The sequence below is a fragment of the Carcharhinus amblyrhynchos genome, chromosome 10 (assembly GCF_965287045.1).
Source record: "Carcharhinus amblyrhynchos chromosome 10, sCarAmb.v2.hapA, whole genome shotgun sequence".
In the NCBI taxonomy this organism is placed as follows: domain Eukaryota; kingdom Metazoa; phylum Chordata; class Chondrichthyes; order Carcharhiniformes; family Carcharhinidae; genus Carcharhinus; species Carcharhinus amblyrhynchos.
The window spans coordinates 58548081-58571782 of record NC_137333.1 but is presented as its reverse complement, the minus strand read 5'-3'; the positions used below and the strand labels follow the sequence as shown (position 1 = coordinate 58571782).

The 23702-nt window shown below is 41.4% G+C and overlaps 1 protein-coding gene across 2 annotated transcripts in view; it reads left to right on the top strand.

Annotated features, from left to right (window-relative positions):
• aff3 (AF4/FMR2 family, member 3) overlaps positions 1-23702 on the top strand; it is a 258978-nt gene that overhangs the window by 82063 nt on the left and 153213 nt on the right. For both annotated transcript variants that reach the window (XM_080197118.1, XM_080197117.1), the window contains exon 2: positions 20189-20275. In XM_080197118.1, coding sequence (XP_080053244.1) covers positions 20189-20275 — 87 coding nt within the window. The remainder of the gene's footprint in view (positions 1-20188; positions 20276-23702) is intronic.

The window sequence follows — 23702 nt, the reverse complement described above, 5'->3', positions numbered from 1 at the left end:
GTAAGCATTCTTATCTTTGTTTTGTATGGAGTTATTTTCCCCAAACTAAACTCTTGTTTTTTTATCTGCCTTGTTGACACCTGTTCCTTGCAGCTATTGCAACCAGTCAACAGAAAATTGAACTCATTTTAGTTTAAATATCTTGTATTGAGTCTATAACCACTGGGCTTATTGAATTTCATTTTTATGGAAACTAGTAATGTTCACTGTAATACCTTGTGTTTGTTTTATGTCTTCTGTATAATTTGCAGGTACTATGCACACAAAATAAAATATTATTGTGGACCAAAGTGAAAGTCATACAAACATTTGAGCCCATTTTTAATATACTTGTGCTGCAAAGTGATGGCACTGACTTTGACAAAAAAACGTATTATTATTTCATCCTCCTGCTTTGCTGTACTGTAGTAGTATTTTAAAAAATGTTTCTTTGAGTGCTAATTATGTTATGGTGAATTAGATTTGATTTATATTTATTATTGCCACATGTATTAGTATACAGTGAAAAGTATTGTTTCTTGTATGCTATGCAGACAAAGTACATCATTCATAGAGAAGGAAAGGAGAGAGTGCACAATGTAGTGTTATAGTCATAACTAGGGTGTAGAGAAAGATCAACTTAGTGCACAACAGGTCCATTCAAAAGTCTGAAGGCAGAAGGGAAGAAGCTGTTCTTGAGTTGGTTGTTACGTGTCCTCAGACTTTTGTACTTTTTTCCTGATGGAAAAAGGTGGAAGAGAGTATGTCCAGGGTTTATGGGGTCCTTAATTATGCTGGCTGCATTTCTGAGGCAACAGGAAGTGTGGACAGTGTCAGTAGATGGGAGGCTGGTTTGAATGATGGATTGGGCTTCATTCACGTCATGTTATAGTTTCTCATGGTCTTGGACAAAGCAGGAGCCATATCAAACTGTGATACAACCAGAAAGAATTCTTTCTATGGTGCATCTGAAAAGTTGGTGAGAATTGTAGTTGACCTGCCAAATTACCTTTGTCTCCTGAGAAAATAGATGCGTTGGTGGGCTTTCTTAACTATAGTGTCGGTATGGGTGGGACCAGGACAGGTTGTTGGTGATCTGGACACCTAAAAACTTGAAGCTTTTGACCATTTCTACTTCATCCCCGTTTTTGTAAAAAAGGGCATGTCCTCCATTCCACTTCCTGAAGTCAATGACGATTTCCTTTGTTTTGTTAACTTTTGAGGGAGAGGTTATTGTCATCACACCAGTTTACCAGATTTTTATCTTTTTCCTGTACTCTGTCTCATCATATGGTAACAGAGGGAACAGTCTGTTGAAACTAAAGAGTAAAGTGTAAAATGAGTTAACCGGCCACTTATCACAATGGACAAAATTTTCCAGTTGTTCCTGCCAGCATGATCTTCCAGTCCTGCCGATGACAACAGTTGGTTGAAGGTTCCCCAACAGCAGCAGGTATGAACAACAGGAAGACCCATTGATGGTGGTGGGACCGGTAGGTGCCACCACCAACCAATAGCAGGCTGCCTCTGCCACTGCAAAGCATGCTAATGGGAATGTGGAAAATACCACTCAATATGTTACTTCTACCAGTTTAAAAACATAAAACCATTTGACAGGGAGCAGATGTTTTGTGAGAATAAAGAATATGGCAACAGACTGCCACATGGGATAAGGATCACTGCTGCAATGGAAGATAAATAGCAACATGAACTGATTGGGTTGAATTGTCTGTTTCCATATCATAATTTTTATGTAATTCTAGGTGTAGATGTAGAATAACCGCTTGATGTAATACCCTGAACTTTCATTCCAGTGGCATCACAAATAACCACGGTGGTTTGTAATTTTTTTGGATTAGAGTGAAACTAAAGCCACATACAAGTAGATTTTAATTGAGAAGTGAGGCAAAGGGCCAAAACTCATCATGAAACATATCAAGATTGAAAATTATGTGAGCCAATCCAAGAAAATTCAAGAGCTAATGGCCAGGTAATGCTTTGCTTTAAAAATTTCTACATTGTAGTACGAAAGGAAGACTGAGGAAGGCACGACAGAACTTTTGCAGGGCATAGATTAAAAAGATGTGGATGAGCTGCACATCATATATCCTGTCTGATTTGTCCTTTCCTTTAGGGTATATACGTGGCCAATCCACTATTGTTAGAGCTCTGTAGAATTCAATGGTTCCATCTCATAGCTTTGACAATCTAGTAAGGAATGAATGTGATTAGGGAACACAGCTATGTTTTCCGTCCTGTTACCGTTTCAAGATTAATCAGTACACAAGTAGACACACAAGGTTATTAAATTTGGAACTGTTCCTTATTACTGTCACTGTTGAATGAAAGGCAAGTGTGGATCCTGCAATCTCACAATGCACTGGCTTGCAAAGTATAAGAAGCCAGACAAGACACCCAATATGTTACAGACACTCTGAGAATTCTTAATTTCAGTGAACATGAATGGAGGAGGAAATTGCATAGAATGGCGTCCTTCAAGGTTAGGAGTAATATGTGGAAAGATCAGAGGGGCCACTAAGTACAGTAACAGCCACAACATTGAGAACGGCAAGCAGAATCTAATGGAAAGAAATTGGAGTCATGTGGTTCAAATTGCCTAAGACCCTACTTTGTTTTAAATGGTAAATAACCACAATTAGCACATGCTAGAGAACCATTCCCTTTGTCTTTCTGACTTAATTTATGGTCAGCTTAAACTAAAAAGTTTTGTATAATCCACTTGTAATGACCATGTAGAATCAAGAAACAAATTGTGTTAGCCAAACTCCCTTTATAGCACGTGTATTTCTCACTGTTTTTACTGATCACTGTACCTTGAAGAAGATAATAATCTTTTCAGTTTTGTCTTATATTGACTGGCACTTTAATTACATGAGTGATGTATGTTGAAGTACAACCAGAGGGCTTTGGCCATAAAATAAACCATAATGTTGAAATTTGAGTCAGCTAGAAATTCACTGAAATAATTTAATCACGCTGCAGAAGAATATACTTAAGCTAGGATTATTTGCAATTAGGTTTTTCTTGTTGATAAATAGAAATGAAATAAATTAGTATAAAATTGTGAAATTGAAGGGTAGGATCCTTTGCCATCTATGTGCAATTACATCCCATCCTTCCAACAGAGCTTTGCAGATATTGGAATCAACTTGCATATGGAAACAATTAGCAAACAGTGAAGCAGTGAATAACAGATTTCTCCGGTGAAATGGCAGTGCACTTAAAGCCTGTTTACAATTGTTGACATCAACACTTGCTGTATTTCCCGTTACTTTCTAACCAGGTACCTAGCGCTGAGATTAAAAAATTTGCCTTAGCTGTAATCCCTCATTTTGTAAGAAAAAGACAAGCAAATAATATCTTGTACATAAATAGAATCTTTTAACACATTAAACTTTCCAAAGCAAAAACAGGATGCTGCAGAGTTTGGAAATCTGAAATAAAATCAGAAAAATGCTGGTAAAATTCAGCAGTTGTGGCAGCATCTGTATTAAACTTCCCAACACATTTCACAGGAGCATCATCAGATCAAAAACATTGAAAAGTGGAAATGGTTATGTTCTGTTTTGTTGGAGGGGGTCATTGTCTGGCTCTTGTATGATGCAAATGTTACTTGCAGAAACCCAAGCTATAGTCTTACAAAATTCTCTGGATTGGAGAATTATTCTTTCAGATTGGAAAATTGTGCACTTTGCTTTGCCGTTTAAAAAGATAAAGACTTGCATTTATATTTGACAATCCCAGAGGATCCCAAAGCGCTTTTCAGCCAATGAAATGGAGTCACTTATCTAACAGAAAACATAGCTTGCATGCAGCTAGTTCCTGCAAACAGCAATATGAAAATGACCAGACTGCTTTATGATGTTGATTGAGGGATAATGATTGCCCATGACACAAGGGGTAACTCCCCTGCGCCTCATTCAAATAGTACTATTGGAAGGCTCATGTAGTAATGGGGTTGGGGGGAGTCAGATTGTTAGAGAGGGTAGTCAGGGGTAGGGGTAGGGGGTGTGGTTAGTTCGAGGGGTGGGTGAGGTGGGTGTTGGTGGTCTGTTGTCGAGTGGGTAGTCACAGGTTAGGTGGTCCAACTATAGTTGAGGTATAGTGGGTAGTTAGGTTGTGGAGGGGGCAGGTCATCAGTCAGGGGACATGGGGTAGTCAGGATTGGGAGTGAGAGTTCCAGCTGGTTGACAGGGGAGGGGGTAGAGGGACAGGAGGCATAATTGAAGGATATGGGTATTGGGTGCTCAGAGGGGAATGGTTGGTGTGGAGGGGGTTTCGTGGTCAGTCAGAAGGTGGGGATTTGTGTGGTCAGATGATATTTGGGATGGCATTGGCAGTGAGAGTGGCTAGGTGCTCAGGAGGCAGGGAGGTGGTCAAAGGGGAACCTGGGTAGGGGTGGGGGAGGGGATGTCCAGTGGTATGTCAGGAGATCAGCACTATAGTTATCCAAGGGTTAGAAGTGGTTTTAATCTTTCTAAATTTTCCTGGCTAACTGTTCCACAAAAGAGTCACAACTAGCCTAAGTCTATGACTTAAGTCAAGAATTTGGATGGTTCCCAGCACAGGGTAATTGCCTGTTGGAAGTTGAAACTCCTCATCCAATTCCCATGCAGTCCTTGATTGGGGATGTCTAAGGGGTCCCCACGCACATCCTCCAGAGTGTCTTTGACCTTCAGCCTCAGGGCATGGAACGTATGGGCCATCAAAATTTGCCAATGGTACAAAGATAGCACTGAAAGCAGTGGAGATGGAAGTATAAAATTACAAATACCTATTGATAAATAAAATGAATGAAAAAACTGTGACAAGTGAATTTCAGTGCAGACACATACTGATCCATTTTGGCTCTAAAAATGGTAGAAAAAGGTACATTTGAAATGGTGAAAAACTATAAACTGTGATGCTCCCTTATGACACTATCAGTTTGTGTTGCAAGCAATTTGTAGCGCAAAAATAATCACACCTGAAGGCTAAGGTGAAATATCATATTCAGGGTGAAAGCAGTAAATGTGCTGCTCGAGCAATTCCTGGGTGATTGATACACCATTGTAATGTGACAGATTTCTAGGTCAGTATGTCAAGGATCCAATATTTTGGATCTAGTATTGTGCAGTGAGAAATGGTGAATTAATAACTTTGTAGTAAAGAGGCCTCTAAAGAAGAGTAAACATCATGTGATTAATATTTTACACTGCATCTGAGAGTTATTAGTTGAGTCTGAAACTAGGGTCTTAAATTTAAGCAAAGCAAATTAGCTAGGTATGAGAGGTGAGTTGGCTAAGGTAGGTTTAATGGTAGACAAACAATGGCTCCTGTTTAAAGAAGTAATATGTAATTTGCAACAAATATACATTTGTTTACATCATAAAAACAACCACGGAAAAACCATGGCTAACAGGAGAAGTTAAAGATCGTGTTAGATCAAAGGCAGAAACCAATAATGCTAAAAGGAATAGTAAGCTAGGTTATTGGGAGGGTTTTAGAATTCAACAAAGAGGATCATGAAACTGGAAACAGAAGAGATAAAAGAATAAGAAAGTAGACCAACAAGAAACATAAAGATGCAGATTATAAACTTTTCAATAAGTATGTAATAGGGACAAATTAGGAAAGTAAACATGGGCCCATTTTGGCAGAGATATTAAACCAATACTTTGTATCTGTTTCCACAGTAGAAAACATTTTAAAAATTATGCAGACAATGAGGAGCCCCAATCGTGTAGCAAGAATGAAAAACTTAATATAAATCAGTTCATTAAGTTGTACTGGAAAAATCTATGGGACAAAATGGCAACAAATCCCCTGAATCTGACAAGCTCCGTCCTTGGGTTTTATAAAAGTTTTCTGCAGAGAAACATTGCTAATCAATGAAAATAGCAAACGTAACATTTAAGAAAGGGGTGGTGGATACCTCGTTATTCGAGTAAGTGTAAATGACTTCAGTGTCCTCTATGAGCCTTAGTTGACTGAAGAATTCAATATGAGGTTGGCATGGATATCCAAAGAACTGGAAGCTCATGTTATCACTACTGAGGGGGACTTGTGCAGCTGCACTCTCTGGCTCTTCTTTGGGAATGTTGGATGCTGTGAGTTTGTCAGAAATAGTTACTGGATCATGCTGAACCAATTTTCAGTGCTAGTCTCCACTTGGGATTGGCAACAGTGTTCTCCCAAGAGAGATAATCTGCAATGCAGAAGTTAGTAAGGCTACTTTATTTCCTAGGGTGTGCTTGTGTGTCCTTATTCAAGAAAGAAAGAGAGAAAATGTGGAAAATATGGCCAGTTAGCTCAACAACAATAGATGACAAAATGCTATTAAACATAGAAACGTAAAAAATAAGAGGAGGCCATTCAACCCCTCGAGCATGCTCCACCACTCAATATTATTATGGCTCATCCTCTATCTCAATATCATATTCCTCTCTCATAATACCCCTTAATGTCTTCAGTCCCTAGGAATCTATCTATTTCACAGAATCACAGAATACTACAGTGTCCCACTGAATTTGCACCGATGCATATAAGGCCCTGACCTGCCTACCTAAACCCACTTGCCAGCACTTGGCCCATAACCTTGAATGTTATGACATGCCAAGTACTCAGCCAGGTACTTTTTAAAGGATGCAAGGCATCCCATATCCACCACCCTCCTGGGTAGTGCATTCCAGACTATCACCACCCTCTGGGTAAAGAAAGAAAATTCCCCAAATCCCCCCTAAACCTCCCACCCCTCACTTTTAATTTGTGTCCCCTCAAGCCCCTTCAACTAAGGGGAACAGCTGCTCCCTATCCATGCTGCTCATGCCCCTCATAATCTTGAAATCCTCAATCAGGTCACACCACAGTCTACTCTGCTCTAGAGAAAACAACCTAAGCCTATCCAATCTGTCATCATAACTTAAATGTCCCTTCCGAGACAGCATCCTGCTGAATCTTCTCTGCACCCCTCCAGTGCAATCAAATGCTTCATATAACCCGAACTGCACTCAGTACTCCAGCTGTGGCCTCACCAAAGTTCTATACAACTCCATCATGAGCTTTTATAACCTATACCCCGATTGATAAAGTGCCATATGCCTTTTCCACAACCCTATTAACCTGCCCTTCCACCTTCAAACATGGCATGGTCCCTTTGTTCTTCAGAATGTCCCAGTGTCAGACCTTTCATTGTGTACTTCCTTGTCAAATTACTCCTTCCAAAGTGTATCACCTTACCCATTTCAGGGTTTCCTTCTTAAGTATATTTTGTGACTTGGCCTCCACTTGACCTTCTGTGGTAGAGACTGTGACCCCTTGTTCTAGATCCCACCAGTCAGGGAAACAGTCTCCCTGCATCTAGTCTGTCCAGCCCTTTCATATTAGCATTTCTAAGCATTATTAAAAGAGTAGTTAACAGTTTATTCTGGAAGTCTCACAATGATCTTTGTTCAATCCTGTATAAATGTAAGTTCTTTCTTTTAGATTGAGTTTCTGAAAATGCTCAGATCATCTAAATCACAGCAGTCATATTCTGTAGGAATTTTGAGCAGGATACCAACATCAGCCAAACTTACTTCAATGATAGCTATTCAAGAGTAGTATTTTTTAGATAAAGTGAGGTCTAGTAAGGTAGATTTGTCAACTGGTGACTTATGAGCTAATTAGTAGATTTCTATGCATTTCATCTGAATATAATGATTTTGTGTGGGTTATTTACAGCATATCCTTTTAATAGCCATGTCTAAATGAAAGCAATAAACAATATTGCGTTCTCAGCTGATGTTATAACTGGACAGGAAGATCTCAGAATGGAAGCTCAGAAGGTCATAATTTTTACTTTCTTTAAAATAAGACATGGAGAACAGAGTCGCAGGACCACAAATTGGCTTTAACAAAAGGAAAAAAAATTCCTAGACATGAGAAGATTGGATAATGATACAATACTCCTTTATATCTCACTTAGTGTAACAAATACACAGATTTTAAGATTATCACAGATTATAAAATATGTCTTAAGATACAATGGTCTCAGTAACACAAAGTTGCTTAAAGTACACAGTTTGGCTGTGGTCAAGTAGACATACTGTGAACAAAGAACGAAAATTATAGCACAGGAACATGCCCTTCAGCCCTCCAAGCCTGCACCGACCATGCTGCCTGACTTAACTAAAACCCCCTACCCCTCCATATTCCCCTATTCCCACCCTATTCATGAATTGTCAAGATACCTCTTAAGAGTCACTACCGTATCTGCTTCCACTACCTCTCCTGGTAACATGTTCCAGGCACCCACTACTCTCTGTAAAAAATCTGCTTCGCACATCTCCTTTAAATCTTGCTCCTTACACCTTAAACCTATGCCCTCTATAATTGACTCTTCCACCTTGGGAAAAAGCTTCTGACTATTCACTCTGTCCATGCCCCTCATAATCTTGTAGACTTCTATCAGGCCTCCCCTCAACCTCCATTGTTCCAGTAAGAACAAACCAAGTTTCTCCAACCTCTCCTCATAGCTAATGCCGCCATACCAGGCAACATCCTGGTAAATCTTTTCTGTACCCTCTCCAAAGCCTCCACATCTTTCTGGTAGTGTGGCGAGCAGAATTGAACACTGTATTCCAAGTGCCGCTTAACTAAGGTTCTATAAAGCTGCAACATGACTTGCCAATTTTTAAACTCAATGCCCCAGCTGATAAAGGCAAGCATCCCATATTCCTTCTTGACTACCTTCTCCACCTGCATTGCCACTTTCAGTGACCTGTGTACCTGTATACCCAGATCTCTTTGTCTATCAATACTCTTAAGGATTCTGCTATTTACCCTATATTTCCGAACTGTATTAAACATTCCAAAATACATCACCTCACATTTTTCTGGATTAAACTCCATCTGCCATCTCGCCGCCCAAGTCTCCAACTGATCTGTATCCTCTGGTGGTCCTCATCACTATCCGCAAATCCACCAATCTTTGTGTTGTCCACCAACTTACTAATCAATCCAGTTACATTTTCCTCCAAATCGTTTATATGTATTACAAACAGCAAAGGTCCCAGCATTGATCCCTGAGGAACACTGCTTGTCACAGCCCTCCATTCAGAAATGCACCCTTTCACTGCTACCCTCTGTCTTCTTTAACTGACCCAGTTTTGTATCTACCTTGCCGTCTCACCTCTGATCCCATGCGATTTCACCTTCTGCACCAGAATCCCATGAGGGACCTTGTCAAAGGACTTACTGAAGTCCATGTCAACAACATCCACTGCCCTACACTCATCAATCATCTTCATCACTTCCTCGAAAAACTTGATCAAGTTTGTGAGACACGACTTCCCGTTCACAAAACCATGTTGCTTCTCACTAATACGTCCACTTGTTTCCAAGTGGGAATAAAGCCTGTCTCAAAAAATCCTTTCCAATAATTTCCTTACCACTGATGTAAGGCTCACCGGCCTGTAATTGTCTGGATTATTCTTGCTACCCTTCTTAAACAAAGGAACAACATTGGCTAGTCTCCAATCCTCCGGGACCTCCCCTGTAACCAGTCAGGATACAAAGAACTCTGAACTCAAGTTAGATTCTGTAGAATTTTCTTCAGAACTCCCTCAGATGACAGTTTCCAAAATCCACTTCAAAAACATGCTTAAAAATCAGCTTTCACAACAATGCTTTCCATTAATGGTTTGCATTCCAAACTCCAGTTGAAGTTTTCCAAATTACACTCTTAAACAGAGATTCTGCTCCACTGTTAACATTGAATCCAGTCCAGGCTTTACACAACCTCCTTTTAAGATTTCTTTGTCTTGACTGTTGGACAAACTGTTCCCAATTGCTTTAACTGTTGATTCCCAGATTCTAATAAGATGACATCAAATTTTTGATTCACCTCTGAAGTCTGGACTCTCACTTTAAATTTGGTACTGCATGTGTCTCTTTAACTCAGAACACTTTGGGTCCAATTTTACCATTTTGATTCTAAGTGCTGAGCAGACTTGATTCTGTGAGTGTTTCAGATCTGACTTTTAGACCCATTCCCTGGTGCCCCCATACGCATTCTGCCTGAAAAAAAATCAGTAATTTTGAATCGCACTGCAGAAGCCTGTGGGTAGGGCTTAACACACCCAAAACCCTGCAGCTCCAATCAGTCTTCAACTGCGCATGCATAATAAAAAAAATAGAAAAATGCTCTCCTGCCACATTGCTCCCAGGCTGGATAATGCCTCCCTCCTAGACCTGACAGACATTGCCCCACCCCCCTCTAACATTACTGTCCCCCATATCTCCCCACCGCCCACTACCCAGACTAGTTATGGCCCTCTATCCCTCCCCCCCCCCGATCACGCACAGAGTGGCAGTGGACCTCCCTACCCCTCCACCACCTGCACCCCCCACCAGAGAATGATCTGAGCTGCCTCCCTCCCCCCCCCCCCCGCACCAAAGAGCAATCTCACCTGCCTCCCTTCCCCCCGCCGCAGAGAGCCATCTGACCTGCCTCTCTCTCTTCCCCTGCCAGAAAATGATCTGACCTGCCTCCTTCCCCTTCCTACCAAAGAGCCATCTGACCCACCTCCCTCCTCCCCCCCCACCCCACCAGAAAGTAGTCTGACCCGTCTCTCTCCACCTCCAACCAGAGAGCCATCTAATCCACCTCCCACCGCGCCCCCCCCACCAAAGACCAATCTGATCCACCTCCCCCCAACACACAGCCTCCCCTCCTCCCCCCACCCCCCTGCTCCAGAGAGTCACCTGGTTTACTCTTAAACTCTTCTGAACAATACCATGGTCTCTGTTCTCTTAACTTCAGTCCTAGTACCCTGGTTATCTGGAGACTAACTGGTTCTTTGAGAAACTTGCCTCTTTGCCGATCCTGTCCTGTCCAGTACATCTGGCAGAGTTGAGAGATGAAAGAGATTCACTCTCTGGTGTCCTGTTTCCAACTGCACTCAACTTCAGCTAAACTAAGAACAAAAAAGTTTTTTTTTCCCTTTAAAAGGGTCTCCAGTTGCTAAGCAACACCTGCATACTTTTGCTGGCCTATTTACTCTTCACACCATTGCCTACTCTAAACACAATAGCGTCATAATTGGAATGAGACTAACCCTCACACATATAGGCCTATTTGTCCAATATGAATCTAACTATAGGTTTTACACTTCCAGGCATACAAACATCAAATTAAACCCAGTTAAAACTATACTTTATTTCTAATGTTTACCAATACAAATATATATCCCTCAAAACTATCTTTGTCTTCCCAACAACATCAATCAAGAAATGTTGCCTTATGTTCACATATTCTGGTATAATATTATTGTTGACTTGATCTATAAAATTTGTGCTGAAACTAGTATGTCCAACAACTTTTTTACTGGTGAGAAATGAGAAGATAGATGGAAATCGGAGTACATGAAAAGGCATTTATCAAGCAAAAGTCATGAACCTGTTGTACATTTTCTTGAAGCATAAATTCACATCGAGTGGGATTTGGTATGCAAAGAATGCTGCAACAAACCACTACAGATAAATAAATTAGACTGGAACTTATGGATAGACAACATTCAAGGCCAAAGTAAGTTAAAGTTCTCATATACTATGTTGTACTTGAAGAACAAATGAACAGCTCTGCGAACTCTGCAAAATATAAATGACCACATGGCAAAGTATTTGCATATACCTGATGTAGCAAATGCTATGCTTTTTAGTTTTTGGAGCTAATCAACAATGTTGTCCATACAGAAATCATGTTAGAGACTCACCTGTATTTTTATCATAGATTTATTGTTACTTATTTATTTATTAGTGTCACAAGTAGCCTTACATTAACACTGCAAGGTTAATGAAGTTACTGAGAAAATCTCCTAGTTGCCACACTCCCGGCGCTGTTCAGGTACACTGAGGGAGGATTTAGCGTGGCCAATACATTTAATCAGTACATCTTTCAGACTGTGGGAGGAAGCCAGAGGAAACCCATGCAGACACAGGGAGAACATGCAGACTCCAAGCCAGGAATCGAACCTGGGTCCGTAGCACTGTGAGGCAGCAGCGCTGACCATTGTTGATGAAGGCATGATGCTAATAATTTACTTATAAATTCAGAGATGCATGATCTTTTGATTTTATTTTATTTATTATTGTTACGTATATTAATACAGTGAAAAGTATTGTTTCTTGTGCGCTTTGCAGACAAAGCATATTGTTCATAGAGAAGGAAACAGAGTGCAGAATGTAGTCATGGGCAGGGCATAGAGAAAGATTAGTGCAATTTAAGTCCATTCAAAAGCCTGACAGCGGCCGGGAAGAAGTTGTCTTGAGTCGCTTGGCACATGACCTCAGACTTTTGTATCTTTTTCTGATGGAAGAAGGTGGAAGAGATAATGTCTGAGGTGCATGGGGTCCTTAATTATGCTGGCTGCTTAGCTGACATGTAGACAGAGTCAATGAATGGAAGGCTGGTTTGCATGATGGATTGGACTACATTCATGACCTTTTGTAGTTCTTTGCGGTCTTGGGCAGAGCAGGAGCCATACTAAGCTGTGATACAACCAGAAAGAATGTTTTCTATGGTGAATTTATAAAAGTTGGTGAGAGTTGTTGCTGACATGCCAAATTTCCTTAGTCTTCTGAGAAAGTAGAAGCGTTAGTCCGCTTTCTTAACTATAATATTAGAATGGGAGGACCAGAACAGGTTGTTGGTGATCTGGACACCTAAAAACTTGAAGTTCTTGACCCTTTCTACTTCGTCCCTGTTGATGTAGACCAAGGCATATTCTCCTTTACGCTTCCTGAAGTCTATGACAATTTCTTTTGTTTTGCTGACATTGAAGGAGAGATTATTGTTGCCGCACCAGTTCACCAGATTCTTTATCTCATTCCTGTACTCTGCCTCGTCGTGACTTGAGATCCGACCTACGATGGAGGAGTCATCAGCAAACTTAAAAATTGAATTGGAGGGGAACTTGGCCACACAGTCATAGATATATGGATGAGGTGTTGTTTGCCTATCCTTACTGATTGTGGTCTGCGAGTTAGAAAGTTCAGGAAGTGCTGAGACCCAGGCTACAGAGTTTGGAGATCAGTTTCATGGGAATAATGGTTTGCAGTGCATAAGACAGTGTTTGGTAGAATTACTGTCCAAATACTTTCTGACAGAACTCTTCGATGACATCTGAAGCTGTACAGTAGGTAAGGGCCAAGATTCACAAGGTGAGAGGATGTAGATACAGTCTCTTGGAAAAGGGTGAAAAATCTAATTGTGCAATCATCTGGATAAAAGGTTTCCAGAAAAGGAACCAAATGAATGGGTAGCTTTTGGCTATGCCTCATTTTCATCACTGCATATCAGTTATAGATCTGGCAATGAAAACATTAGAAAGTTCATTGCTAAATATAGAAAAATGTTTAACCTTAATCGATGATGTCAACTGAAGTCATCTGCCCAAAACACCATGGAAGAGGAGCTCATTGTGAACCAATACAACGATTACAAATACATTGTTACAGAGAAACATGAAGCAAAGTTGAAGGCACATTTAAAGGAAATGGTGACTTTCGGTATACAGAATGCAGGACAATACTGAGTAATTTCACAACTGATAGATATATGAACAACCTTTCAAGCTGCCAGTACTGATTGAGTGTGACTTTAGCCTTTGAATAATATCAAAACTGAATTATGAAACAGATTGAAAGAAAATCATCAGGATATGCTCATGAGGATTAAATTTCACACTTCAAGTGCTAGAGAAGTAAATGATGGCAAGGTATATAGGCACTGGAAGAGTGGTAAATACAGAAGAAAAAATGTATCTATATGTACCCCATATCAACTAGCCTATCTGCAGTGAGAGTGATTAATGGTCAAGGAATTTAATCTTTAATTTCAAGCATGAATAGTTTTATTTAAGATTGTAAAAGGTGACCGAAAATTCTGCAGTTTTAATTTTCTTTTTTTGATTTCATCTTCAATAAGTAAAGTGTACCTTATTAATTATTCCCTGTTTTAATATTCTTTCTTCTTCCACATTGATGGTAATTTTATAGCACACATCCACATCGAGAGAAATTTCAAATAGGGATTTAAGACATGAATAAAACTATTAGCACTAAGTGAAATGATTCCAGATCAGCCCTACAGACTAACAGGGGCACTGTCTGCCTAAAGTCACATACAGTCAGTAAGAGGTTTAAGCAAGCAAGAGATTTGAACAAGTATTTCTGATTTATACATGCACTTTGGATTTTAAAAGGTATTTTTGAAAGTGATCTTACACTTTAGCCAAAGGCAGGCTGCTCCAGAGATGATGGAGTGAAAACTGCATGAGATGAGTCACATTCTTTGGAAGAATGAAACCACAGAATGTGTATATTCTTATCAGCTTAAGTTATGGACAGGCCATAGTATGAATAGAGCTGTTCGATTTGTACTAATAAGACAATATTTCTCAGACATGGGACTATCAACTGCCTGGCTCAACCATTGATTTAATTGAGAGTTGGTGCACTACAGCTAAGTGCAAGGGTTGCCAAGACACGGGGGGAAGAAGCATCCAAATTCTATGGACCAATGAAATCCCATGAATGTCAGAGGGTAGAATGTGATTGGCTAAGATATATGACAACGTTTACACTGACTGATTTGCACTAATGATGACTAGTTCGTAACTAACGGGAAGGCAGAAAAAGTGAACTTGAAAATGTATAATTGTCCTGTCTGATGTTTTGGAATGCTCAGGGTTTTCTCTTCAGAGAGGTGTTGGACTGCCCAATGCTATCTCCCCCAGCAATTGTTGTTCAAATAAAGATACATCTTTAACCAGGATACTGACTTCACAAGTCTTTGTATTAACTGAAGTTTCAGCATTATTTAGTCTCTGAAAAAAAACCCACAACACACATATTATCTTGATATTTGCATGCACGACAAGATTCATTCCACACATGGGTGGAAAGAAAATTAGATGGAACATTGATGGAGCATATTCCTGTTATGTCTTGTAGTTGCAGAAGCTCAAAATAATCATATGTTCTAGACAACGAAAGAGAACTTTCATCAAGTGTATTTTTCCAGATCCCACCATGTTCTGTGGAACAATACATTGATGCTTTGGTGATGTGGCGCTCTGTGTATACATGTATACCTACTCATAGCAGTATAGTTCCTATATGATTTAGAATAATATAACAATTCTATTACATGTCAGACCTCTGCCTTGTAGATGGTGGGCAGGCATTCAAAATTCAAAAGATGGAATGCAGATTACAGTATACCTAATCTCTGTCCTTTTATTCAAAGCACTTACGTGGCTAGGCCAGTATGTTTCTGTATATGGTCCCACACCCTGCTGCACGATATTGAGTGTGGGGGATTCAACAGTGATAACACCGTTGAATATCAAGAAGAAGTGGTTAGATGTTCCCTTTTTGGAGAAGGATTTTGACACTTCTGCTGCACACATGTATTACTTTTCACTTATCAGCCCAAGCTGAATGTTGTCCAAGTCTTGCTCCATACAAGCACAGACTGCTTAATTATCTGAGGATTTCCAAATTGAACTGAACTTTGTGTAATCATCAGTGAGCAGATCCACTTCTGATGGAGGGGAGGTCATTGATGATGCAGTTGAAGACGACTGGGTCTAGCACACTGTCCTGAGGAACTCCTGTAGCATTTACTGTAAAGAGAATTGCAGCAAAAATCAATAATTGTTGTATTATTTTTATTTGGTTACTTACAAAATAGAGTAAAATGCCTTTTTAGAACAGCGCTCTGGAATGTTCCTTTTCTTCTTCTACCCTTTCCCTTTTTAAAAGCTGCAAAAAAGAGGCAAATTTTGTGTCATAGACCAAAGTACAAATCTCTGGAGAAAATCAGTACAAATTGAAGTTATAAACTTCACCAGTTGGCTTCTAGCCACTTGAAGGGGACAAAAATGATTAATTAGTGAGACCTTGGGTAATAGCTCCAAATTGCAGTTTCAAACTATCATACCTTATAGCAATTTAGTTGCCTTTTTTTATGATTGCGAGCATGGGAAATCCAATTTTGAAATCTATGCTAATGATAAAGGCCAGGATCCTTTCTCTTTGGGAATGTGAATACCCTTAAATATTTAATCCTAGCCTTGGCCACCTGGCAATCAGATCTTTCTGCTTTCAATTCATCCATTTTGTTATGAATGCTGTGCACATTTAGATACAGAGGATGGGATTCTCCCATCTGGGACTAAGTCCCATGGCGGGTGCAGGGACATGGAGTATTTCTGCTACAGAGGCTGGCAGGAAACTATGCCATACCTTCCAGCCCCAACATCATTAAATATGCACCCAGGGGTTTTGTGCCATATTCTGTAGTGGGATGGGCATAATCGCACAGATCCCACAACTAGATCTGGGTGCTACATTGAAAAGACACCTAACATCACTGACCCATGTTTGATGGAAGAGACTGGACGTCCTAAAAAAGATTACCAGGAACACTCTGAGGTTGGAAGATGGATCTCCTCATGAATCTGGAAGATCCATCTGATAGATGCTTCCCTTATCCAATGCTGTAGTGTTCCTGAATCCAGGGTCGCTTGTGGCCTCCATTCCGAACTTTAGAGACAGCCCCAGGCATTGTTTAAGTGAGTCCTGACCTCTGCATGCCACATTGTTCAGAACATGTTCTGGAGCCACTTGTTTTCCCGCTGTGATTCAGAGAATTGTTCATGGGTAGAAGATTCCAGCCTAATCTTCATCTGCATCCAATTAGAGAAATGCTAATCAGTTTCACGCCAGTCTCCAGTGGTTTTCCTGATTTGGTAAAAAGTCTGACAACACCAGGTTTTAGTCCAACCGATTTATTTGATAATAGACTCACAAGCTTTCGGGGTTAGCCCCTTCGTCAGGTGAATGGAGAGTTCTGGCCTCAGACAGAGCATGTAAAGCACAGACAGTTTAGAGATTACTGATTAGAATGCGAATCCTTACACCTAACCTGCTGTTCAAGACCTGAAGTGGCTGACAATGTGAGTGGAAGGAGCACTGATCACAGTTAAAGAGATGTGTATTGTCTCCAGACAGTACAGTAAGTGAGGTTTTGCAAACCCAGGCAAGTCACGGGGGTTACAGATAGTGCGACATGAACCCAAGATCCCTGTTGAGACCGTCCTCATGTGTGCAGAACTTGGCTATCAGTCTCTGCTCAGCGACTCTGCGCTGTCCTGTGTCATGAAGGCCGCCTTGGAGAATGCTTACCCGAAGGTCAGAGGCGGAATGCCCGTGACCACTGATCATTCATCCGTTGTCATAGCGACTGCATCGTCTCCCCAATGTACCATGCTTCGGGACATCCTTTCTTGCAACGTATCAGGTAGACAATGTTGGCCGAGTTGCAAGAGTATTTACCATGTACCTGGTGGATGGTATTCTCACATGTGATGATTGTATCCATGTCGATGATCCGGCATGTCTTGCAGAGGTTGCTGTGGCAGGGTTGTGTGGTATTGTGGTCACTGTTTTCCTGAAGGCTGGGTAGTTTGCTGCAAACAATGGTCTGTTTGAGGTTGTGTGGTTGTCTGAAGGCAAGAAGTGGGGGTGTGGGGATAGCCCTGGCGAGATGTTCGTCTTCATCAATGATATGTTGAAGACTCCGGAGAAGATGTCGTAGCTTCTCTGCTCCGGGGAAGTACTGGACGACGAAGGGTACTCTGTCCACTGTGTCCCGTGTTTGCCTTCTGAGGAGATCGGTGCGGTTTCTCGCTGTGGCGCATCGGAACTGTCGATCTATGAGTCAAGCACCATACCACAGTAGAAAACAGCACTACCGCAGGGAGGTCTATTGTCAACTTGTCGGACTACACACTTCAACCACATGAAATCGAAGTTCTCAGCCGAGGGCTCAATTTCTGCCCCACCACCAAAATGGATCCCATCAGTCTTGCAGCGGACACAGAGGAATTCATCAGGCGAATGAGGCTGCGGGAGTTTTTCCACAAACCCCAAGAGGCCTACAGTGAACACAATGAGACAGCCGATGAACCAGAACAACCAACAGAGAGATCCGCAGTGCAACAACCTAAGAGGAAGGAATCCAATTGGACTCCCCTGGAAGGCCGCTGCCCTCGACTGGACTTGTGTACCCAAACCATCAGGAGGTGCGTTAACACCAGATTCATCAACCGCACTCACAAGACAGCCCCGAACATCACCCAAGCACAATGCAACACCATCCACGCTCTCAAGACAAACCGCAACATTGTCATCAAACCAGCAAAGGAGGGGCCATCGTCATACTGAACAGAACGGATTACTGTAAAGAAGTGTACCGACAACTAAACAATGAGGAACACTACAGACAATTACCCACAGATCCGACCAAAGAACACACTCGTCAACTCAACAATCTGATCAAGACCTTTGATCCGGACCTTCAGAGCACCCTCCGTGCTCTCATTCCACGTACTCCCCCCATTGGAGATCTCTACTGCCTCCCAAAGATACACAAGGCAAACACACCCGGCCGTCCCATCGTATCGGGTAATGGGACTCTGTGAGAACCTCTCTGGCTACGTCGAGGGCATCCTGAAACCCATTGTACAAAGAACCCCCAGCTTTTGTCGCGACACTACGGACTTCCTACTGAAACTCAGCACACACACAGCAGTTGAACCAGGGACACTCCTCGTCACAATGGATGTCTCGGCGCTCTACACCAACATCCCCCACAACGATGGCATTGCTGCGACTGCCTCAGTACTCAATGCTGACAACTGCCAGTTTCCAAATGCAATTTTACAACTCATCCGCTTTATCCTGGACCACAATGTCTTCACCTTCAACAACCAGTTTTTCATCCAGGCACATGGAACAGCCATGGGGACCAAATTTGCACCTCAATATGCCAACATCTTCATGCACAGGTTCGAACAAGACTTCTTCACTGCACAGAATCTTCAACCAATGCTATACACTAGATACATCGATGACATTTTCTTCCTTTGGCCTCATGGTGAACAATCACTGAAACAACTATATGATGATATCAACAAATTCCACCCACCATCAGACTCACCATGGACTATTCCCCAGAATCAGTTGCATTCTTGGACACACGCATCTCCATTAAGGACGGTCACCTCAGCACCTCACTGTACCGCAAGCCCACAGACAATCTCACAATGCTCCACTTCTCCAGTTTCCACCCTAAACATGTTAAAGAAGCCATTCCCTATGGACAAGCCCTCCGTATACACAGGATTTGCTCAGATGAGGAGGATCGTGACAGACACCTCCAGATCCTGAGGATTCGCATTCTAATCAGTAATCTCTAAACTGTCTGTGCTTTATATGCTCTGTCTGAGGCCAGAACTCTCCATTCACCTGACGAAGGGGCTAACCCCGAAAGCTTGTGAGTCTATTATCAAATAAATCGATTGGACTAAAACCTGGTGTTGTCAGACTTTTTACTGTGTTTACGCCAGTCCAACACCAGCATACCCACATCATTTCCTGATTTGACCATAGCAGCCAATAACGCACTATCCCGAGGGAAATTCATGCCAGTATGAAACTGATTTTAGGTCTCCCACTGAATCCCGCCCCCACCCCACCCCACCCCATCTGCCATTGAACCTACTCAGCCTTTTTGTCTTAATGTAATTCTGTCTTTTCACTATTCTTGCAAACTTTTGACCTTAGCTGTTGATGTAATCCAATGTTTGTAAGTACTGTCCCTTCCTACCACATTTTAGTTACAGCTATTGCTAATCTGCTTGATTGACTTGTCCATTTTCATTAATTTACCATATCTCTCCTTATGTGATTTCTTTCCATCACCATTTAGTTTAAAACCCTTCCCATCCTAGTTATACAATTTACCAGAACACTGGTTCCAGCCTGGTTCAGGTGAAGACAATCCCAACAATATCCCTCCCACTTTCCCCAGTACTGTTTTTTGTAATTTGTAAGTATATTTACAAATTATTAATGTCTGTAGTCATTGCAGATTCTCAATGCAAGGTTTTGGTATGTTTTGTTTGTTTATAACAGTTTTGTACTGTTGTAATCTGTGCCTTCATTACTCCTCCTGATTAAATCTGCTTTTGATAAGATACATGCTCCTAGCATTTTCTAACCCATAAACATAACATTAAACGTTTTTAAAAACATATTTTGATTCTAAACTACACAATGCAAATTCCATTAAATTCTGGTTTCATTTTGTTCCCAGGATATGACCCATTCATGGCCACCTCCATTGACTGCCATTCACACACCCAGTAAGGGGGAAACGAGCATTTTTTTAATTCCAGCTAAGGTAATGTGACAGTATTGTAGAAACAATAGATCTGGTATTTTTTTCAGCGTGGTGTTTTGAAAATTATGCTTAACTTTGTTCTTACTTTATTTTAAACCAATGTGATTAAAAGATGTAACAGAAATTACCTGCAATATTGAGTAAACTTGAATGTTCACCAATCAGGACACAACTTGGTACATTACTAATGATTGCACTTGTAATTATTGGGCTACTATGCAGTGAATAGAAGTGCCAGTGTGATAATTTGGTTTCAGCTTAATAACCTCACAGCAAAAGCATGCTTGTGAGCATGTGGAGTGGTTGGAGAAAATATGGGAAGCTAAGTAAATTTGGGAGAAAAAAAATAGAAATTTGTGTCAATGGAGTGAAGTGAAGTAAAAAGAATGGAAGGAAGTTCATGTGGAGCATTGTCCAGATGGCCTGTTCCTGTGGTGTACATTTTATGTAACATAGCCTAACAGCAAGGTTAATTTGCCATTTGTAATCTTTATGACAAAGTAATGGCTTAAAATTGTATCTTTCTTCAAAGACCATACTATGGAATGGATAAAAATAAAGATGTAGAAGGCTAAATTAGGCCATGTACTGCCTGCTCTTTAGGCACCATGCCGTCACGTAAGACTTGGAAGTGGGATTGGGTATATGTTAGCATATTTCTGAGAGTAATTTGCGGGACTTCCATCTTGATGGGTTTGTATGCATGACTAATGGCTAGTACAGCATGGAGAGCAGCTGATGATGGTGTGACTGAATATGCAACACTGTCCAAAACGCTGATTTGGAGCCATTCCTGCCATTTGTTCAACTTCCCACTCCAGGAAACATCTTGGCCAGGACTTTTAGCCTGGCTAGTTTTCCCTTCCTACTATCTAAAGAGTTAGCAGAGAACAGATCCCCTCCAACAAGCATTAATTGGCTGGATGTGAGACTTCTGCCCCTCACTTGGGAGGAAATGCCATATTTGAGGTCCTCCAGCTAACCTGATTGGCTGGCAGTTCTAGTCCCTGAAGTGGCAGAATTGATGTGGAGATGCCGGCATTGGACTGGGGTAAGCACATTAAGAAGTCTCACAACACCAGGTTAAAGTCCAACAGTTTTATTTGATAGCACAAACTTTTGAAGCGTTGTTTCTTTTTCAGGTGAGTGTTAGAATTTGCAGTCAACAGCACAGAGACTACATGCCAGCCTAGACTCTAAATCCTAGGATTCGAGGAAGAAATCAATTTTGGAGGTCTCAGGATTGGGAGGGAAGGCAGGGTAGAAAGTGGGGGGTTGGGATAGAAGGAAGAGGGCTGGGGGGCAGTTGAGTGCTGAGGCTACCAGACCTTAAGGGGTTGCAGGGGGAATGTCCTAAGAAACTTCTGATAGAGGCACATCTCCCCTTTCTCACCTGAGGACTTAATGTGATTATTTTCGGGCTTCCCCCACATGTAGAAGTTCCTTTGGCTAGCCTATAAATTGAGGCTGGGCTTGAAACAGTCTTTAAATGGTCAATAATTGACCACTCAAGAATCTCAGTTGGGAGACCGAGAGCAGGGATGGGGGGTCCTGTCCAAGGTCCCGCCTGCCCCAGTGTAAAATTGCACCCAGCAGGAGTGTAGACAAATTCTACACTCATCACCACCACTCCCCACTCCCCCCACCTCTTCCCTCCCAAACCTACAAACCCACTGGAATGGGAGTAAAAAATTCAAGTATAAAGTTGTCTTAACTGCAAACAATTGATCATAATGTTAAATAGAAAGAATTTCTCTAGCAATGTTATTGAAAAGGATCATCAAGTATTTATAGGTTTGTTGCTGCAACATTGCTTCTGGCTGCTGGTTTATTTATGCACATTTTTGGATGTTTCTTAGAATTGGCTAAAGTTTGAATACACTACAGGGGATGGTTCAACTGGTCTTGCAGTGTATCTTTTGTCAGACAGAAAAAGTTGAAAGAAGTTGCTCTGAAATATGAATAGCTTCCTCTGGGTATTGAACAATGAAAAAAGAATGAGGAAAATAGAAGGGAAAGAAGTGGTTGAGCAGGTAAAAAGAGTAAGTGAAGGAAGGCTATAATATAGATGGTCCATTTTTGCCTTTGCTTTATAGGATCATAGAAACCCTACAGTGCAGAAAGAGGCCATTTGGCCCACTGAGTCTGCACCGACCACGATCCCACCCAGGCCCTATCCCCATATCCCTACATATTTATCTGCTAATCCCTCTAACCTATGAATCTCAGGGTACTAAGAGGCAATTTTAGCATGGCCAGTCAATCTAATCCTCACATCTTTGGACTGTGGGAGGAAACTCACGCACACGAGGAGAATGTGCAAACTCCACACAGTGACTCAAGCCAGGAATCGAACCCAAGTCCCTGGATCTGTGAAGCAGCAGTAGTAACCACTGTGCTACCATGTCATCCACACTTGATCACATTATTCATGTTTTATACCAGAAGCTTCAACTTATTTCCTCAGTCACCAGACCCATACTCCTCATCTTTCCTGTATCACTGACCTCTTTCCATCAACAGAAAAATAAAAACAATCAGGAAGTGCAAATTTAAATCTCATCTTATAAATACACATCTTAAATAATGCATGCAAAATGAAACTCTTGGCCCTTGAACATTCCCTTAATTCTGGTCTTCCATATGCCTTTACTTTTCCTGGTACTCCTTTTGAGGTGCTTCCCTTATGGGCCCAGTCTGGGAAATGGAAGGTTACTGGTCCTGAATTAAGGAGAGACCACAGATGATTTTGTAAAACAGCCTCAAGCGTTTCTGGGGCCAGAGATTCCAGCTTCAGGCTGCAGCAGCTGGGCAGAAGCTACACCACCCTTGGTCACCAAGGCAGGAGTCTGAGATTCCAATTCAACAGTTGAAGCTGATTGTGTTGCAATAAAAGTGACATTGGTTATCAGTTATCACATTACAGTGGGTTCTGCGAGTGTGCACTTTAGAAAGGATGTGTCCAAGATCTGCACAAAGCCTGTGCCAAGTTGGAGCTGAACTCTTCCATCCTACTTGACATGCTTTCTGGCAGGCTTTTCTGCTCACCAAACATTTGTTTATATATGCCTATCGGCCAATTTCTCTGGCTTAGTCCATCAAAGTCTTTACCCGTGTCAGCAAAATGAGTGTTTGGCTTCGGTGTCTGTAGAACGGGCACCTGTGCTATCTTTTGCACTACCATGGCTCCCATCAGTTTTGCCTGCTGCCTCACCACTTGCAGATTCCTCCTCCTCCTCCATTCCAAAGTACATGCGGTGTCATTACCTAAGCTGTTGGCTACACGTGTAAGATCAAATGATGGTGACTCCTCACCTTCACTCTCTACCTGTTCTACTGTGAAAGCTCCTATTCTTATGTGTCTGAAAATGACAAGGGGATATTTGTTCGGTTATACCGAGAGGAGAGAATAAAATATGTGTTTACA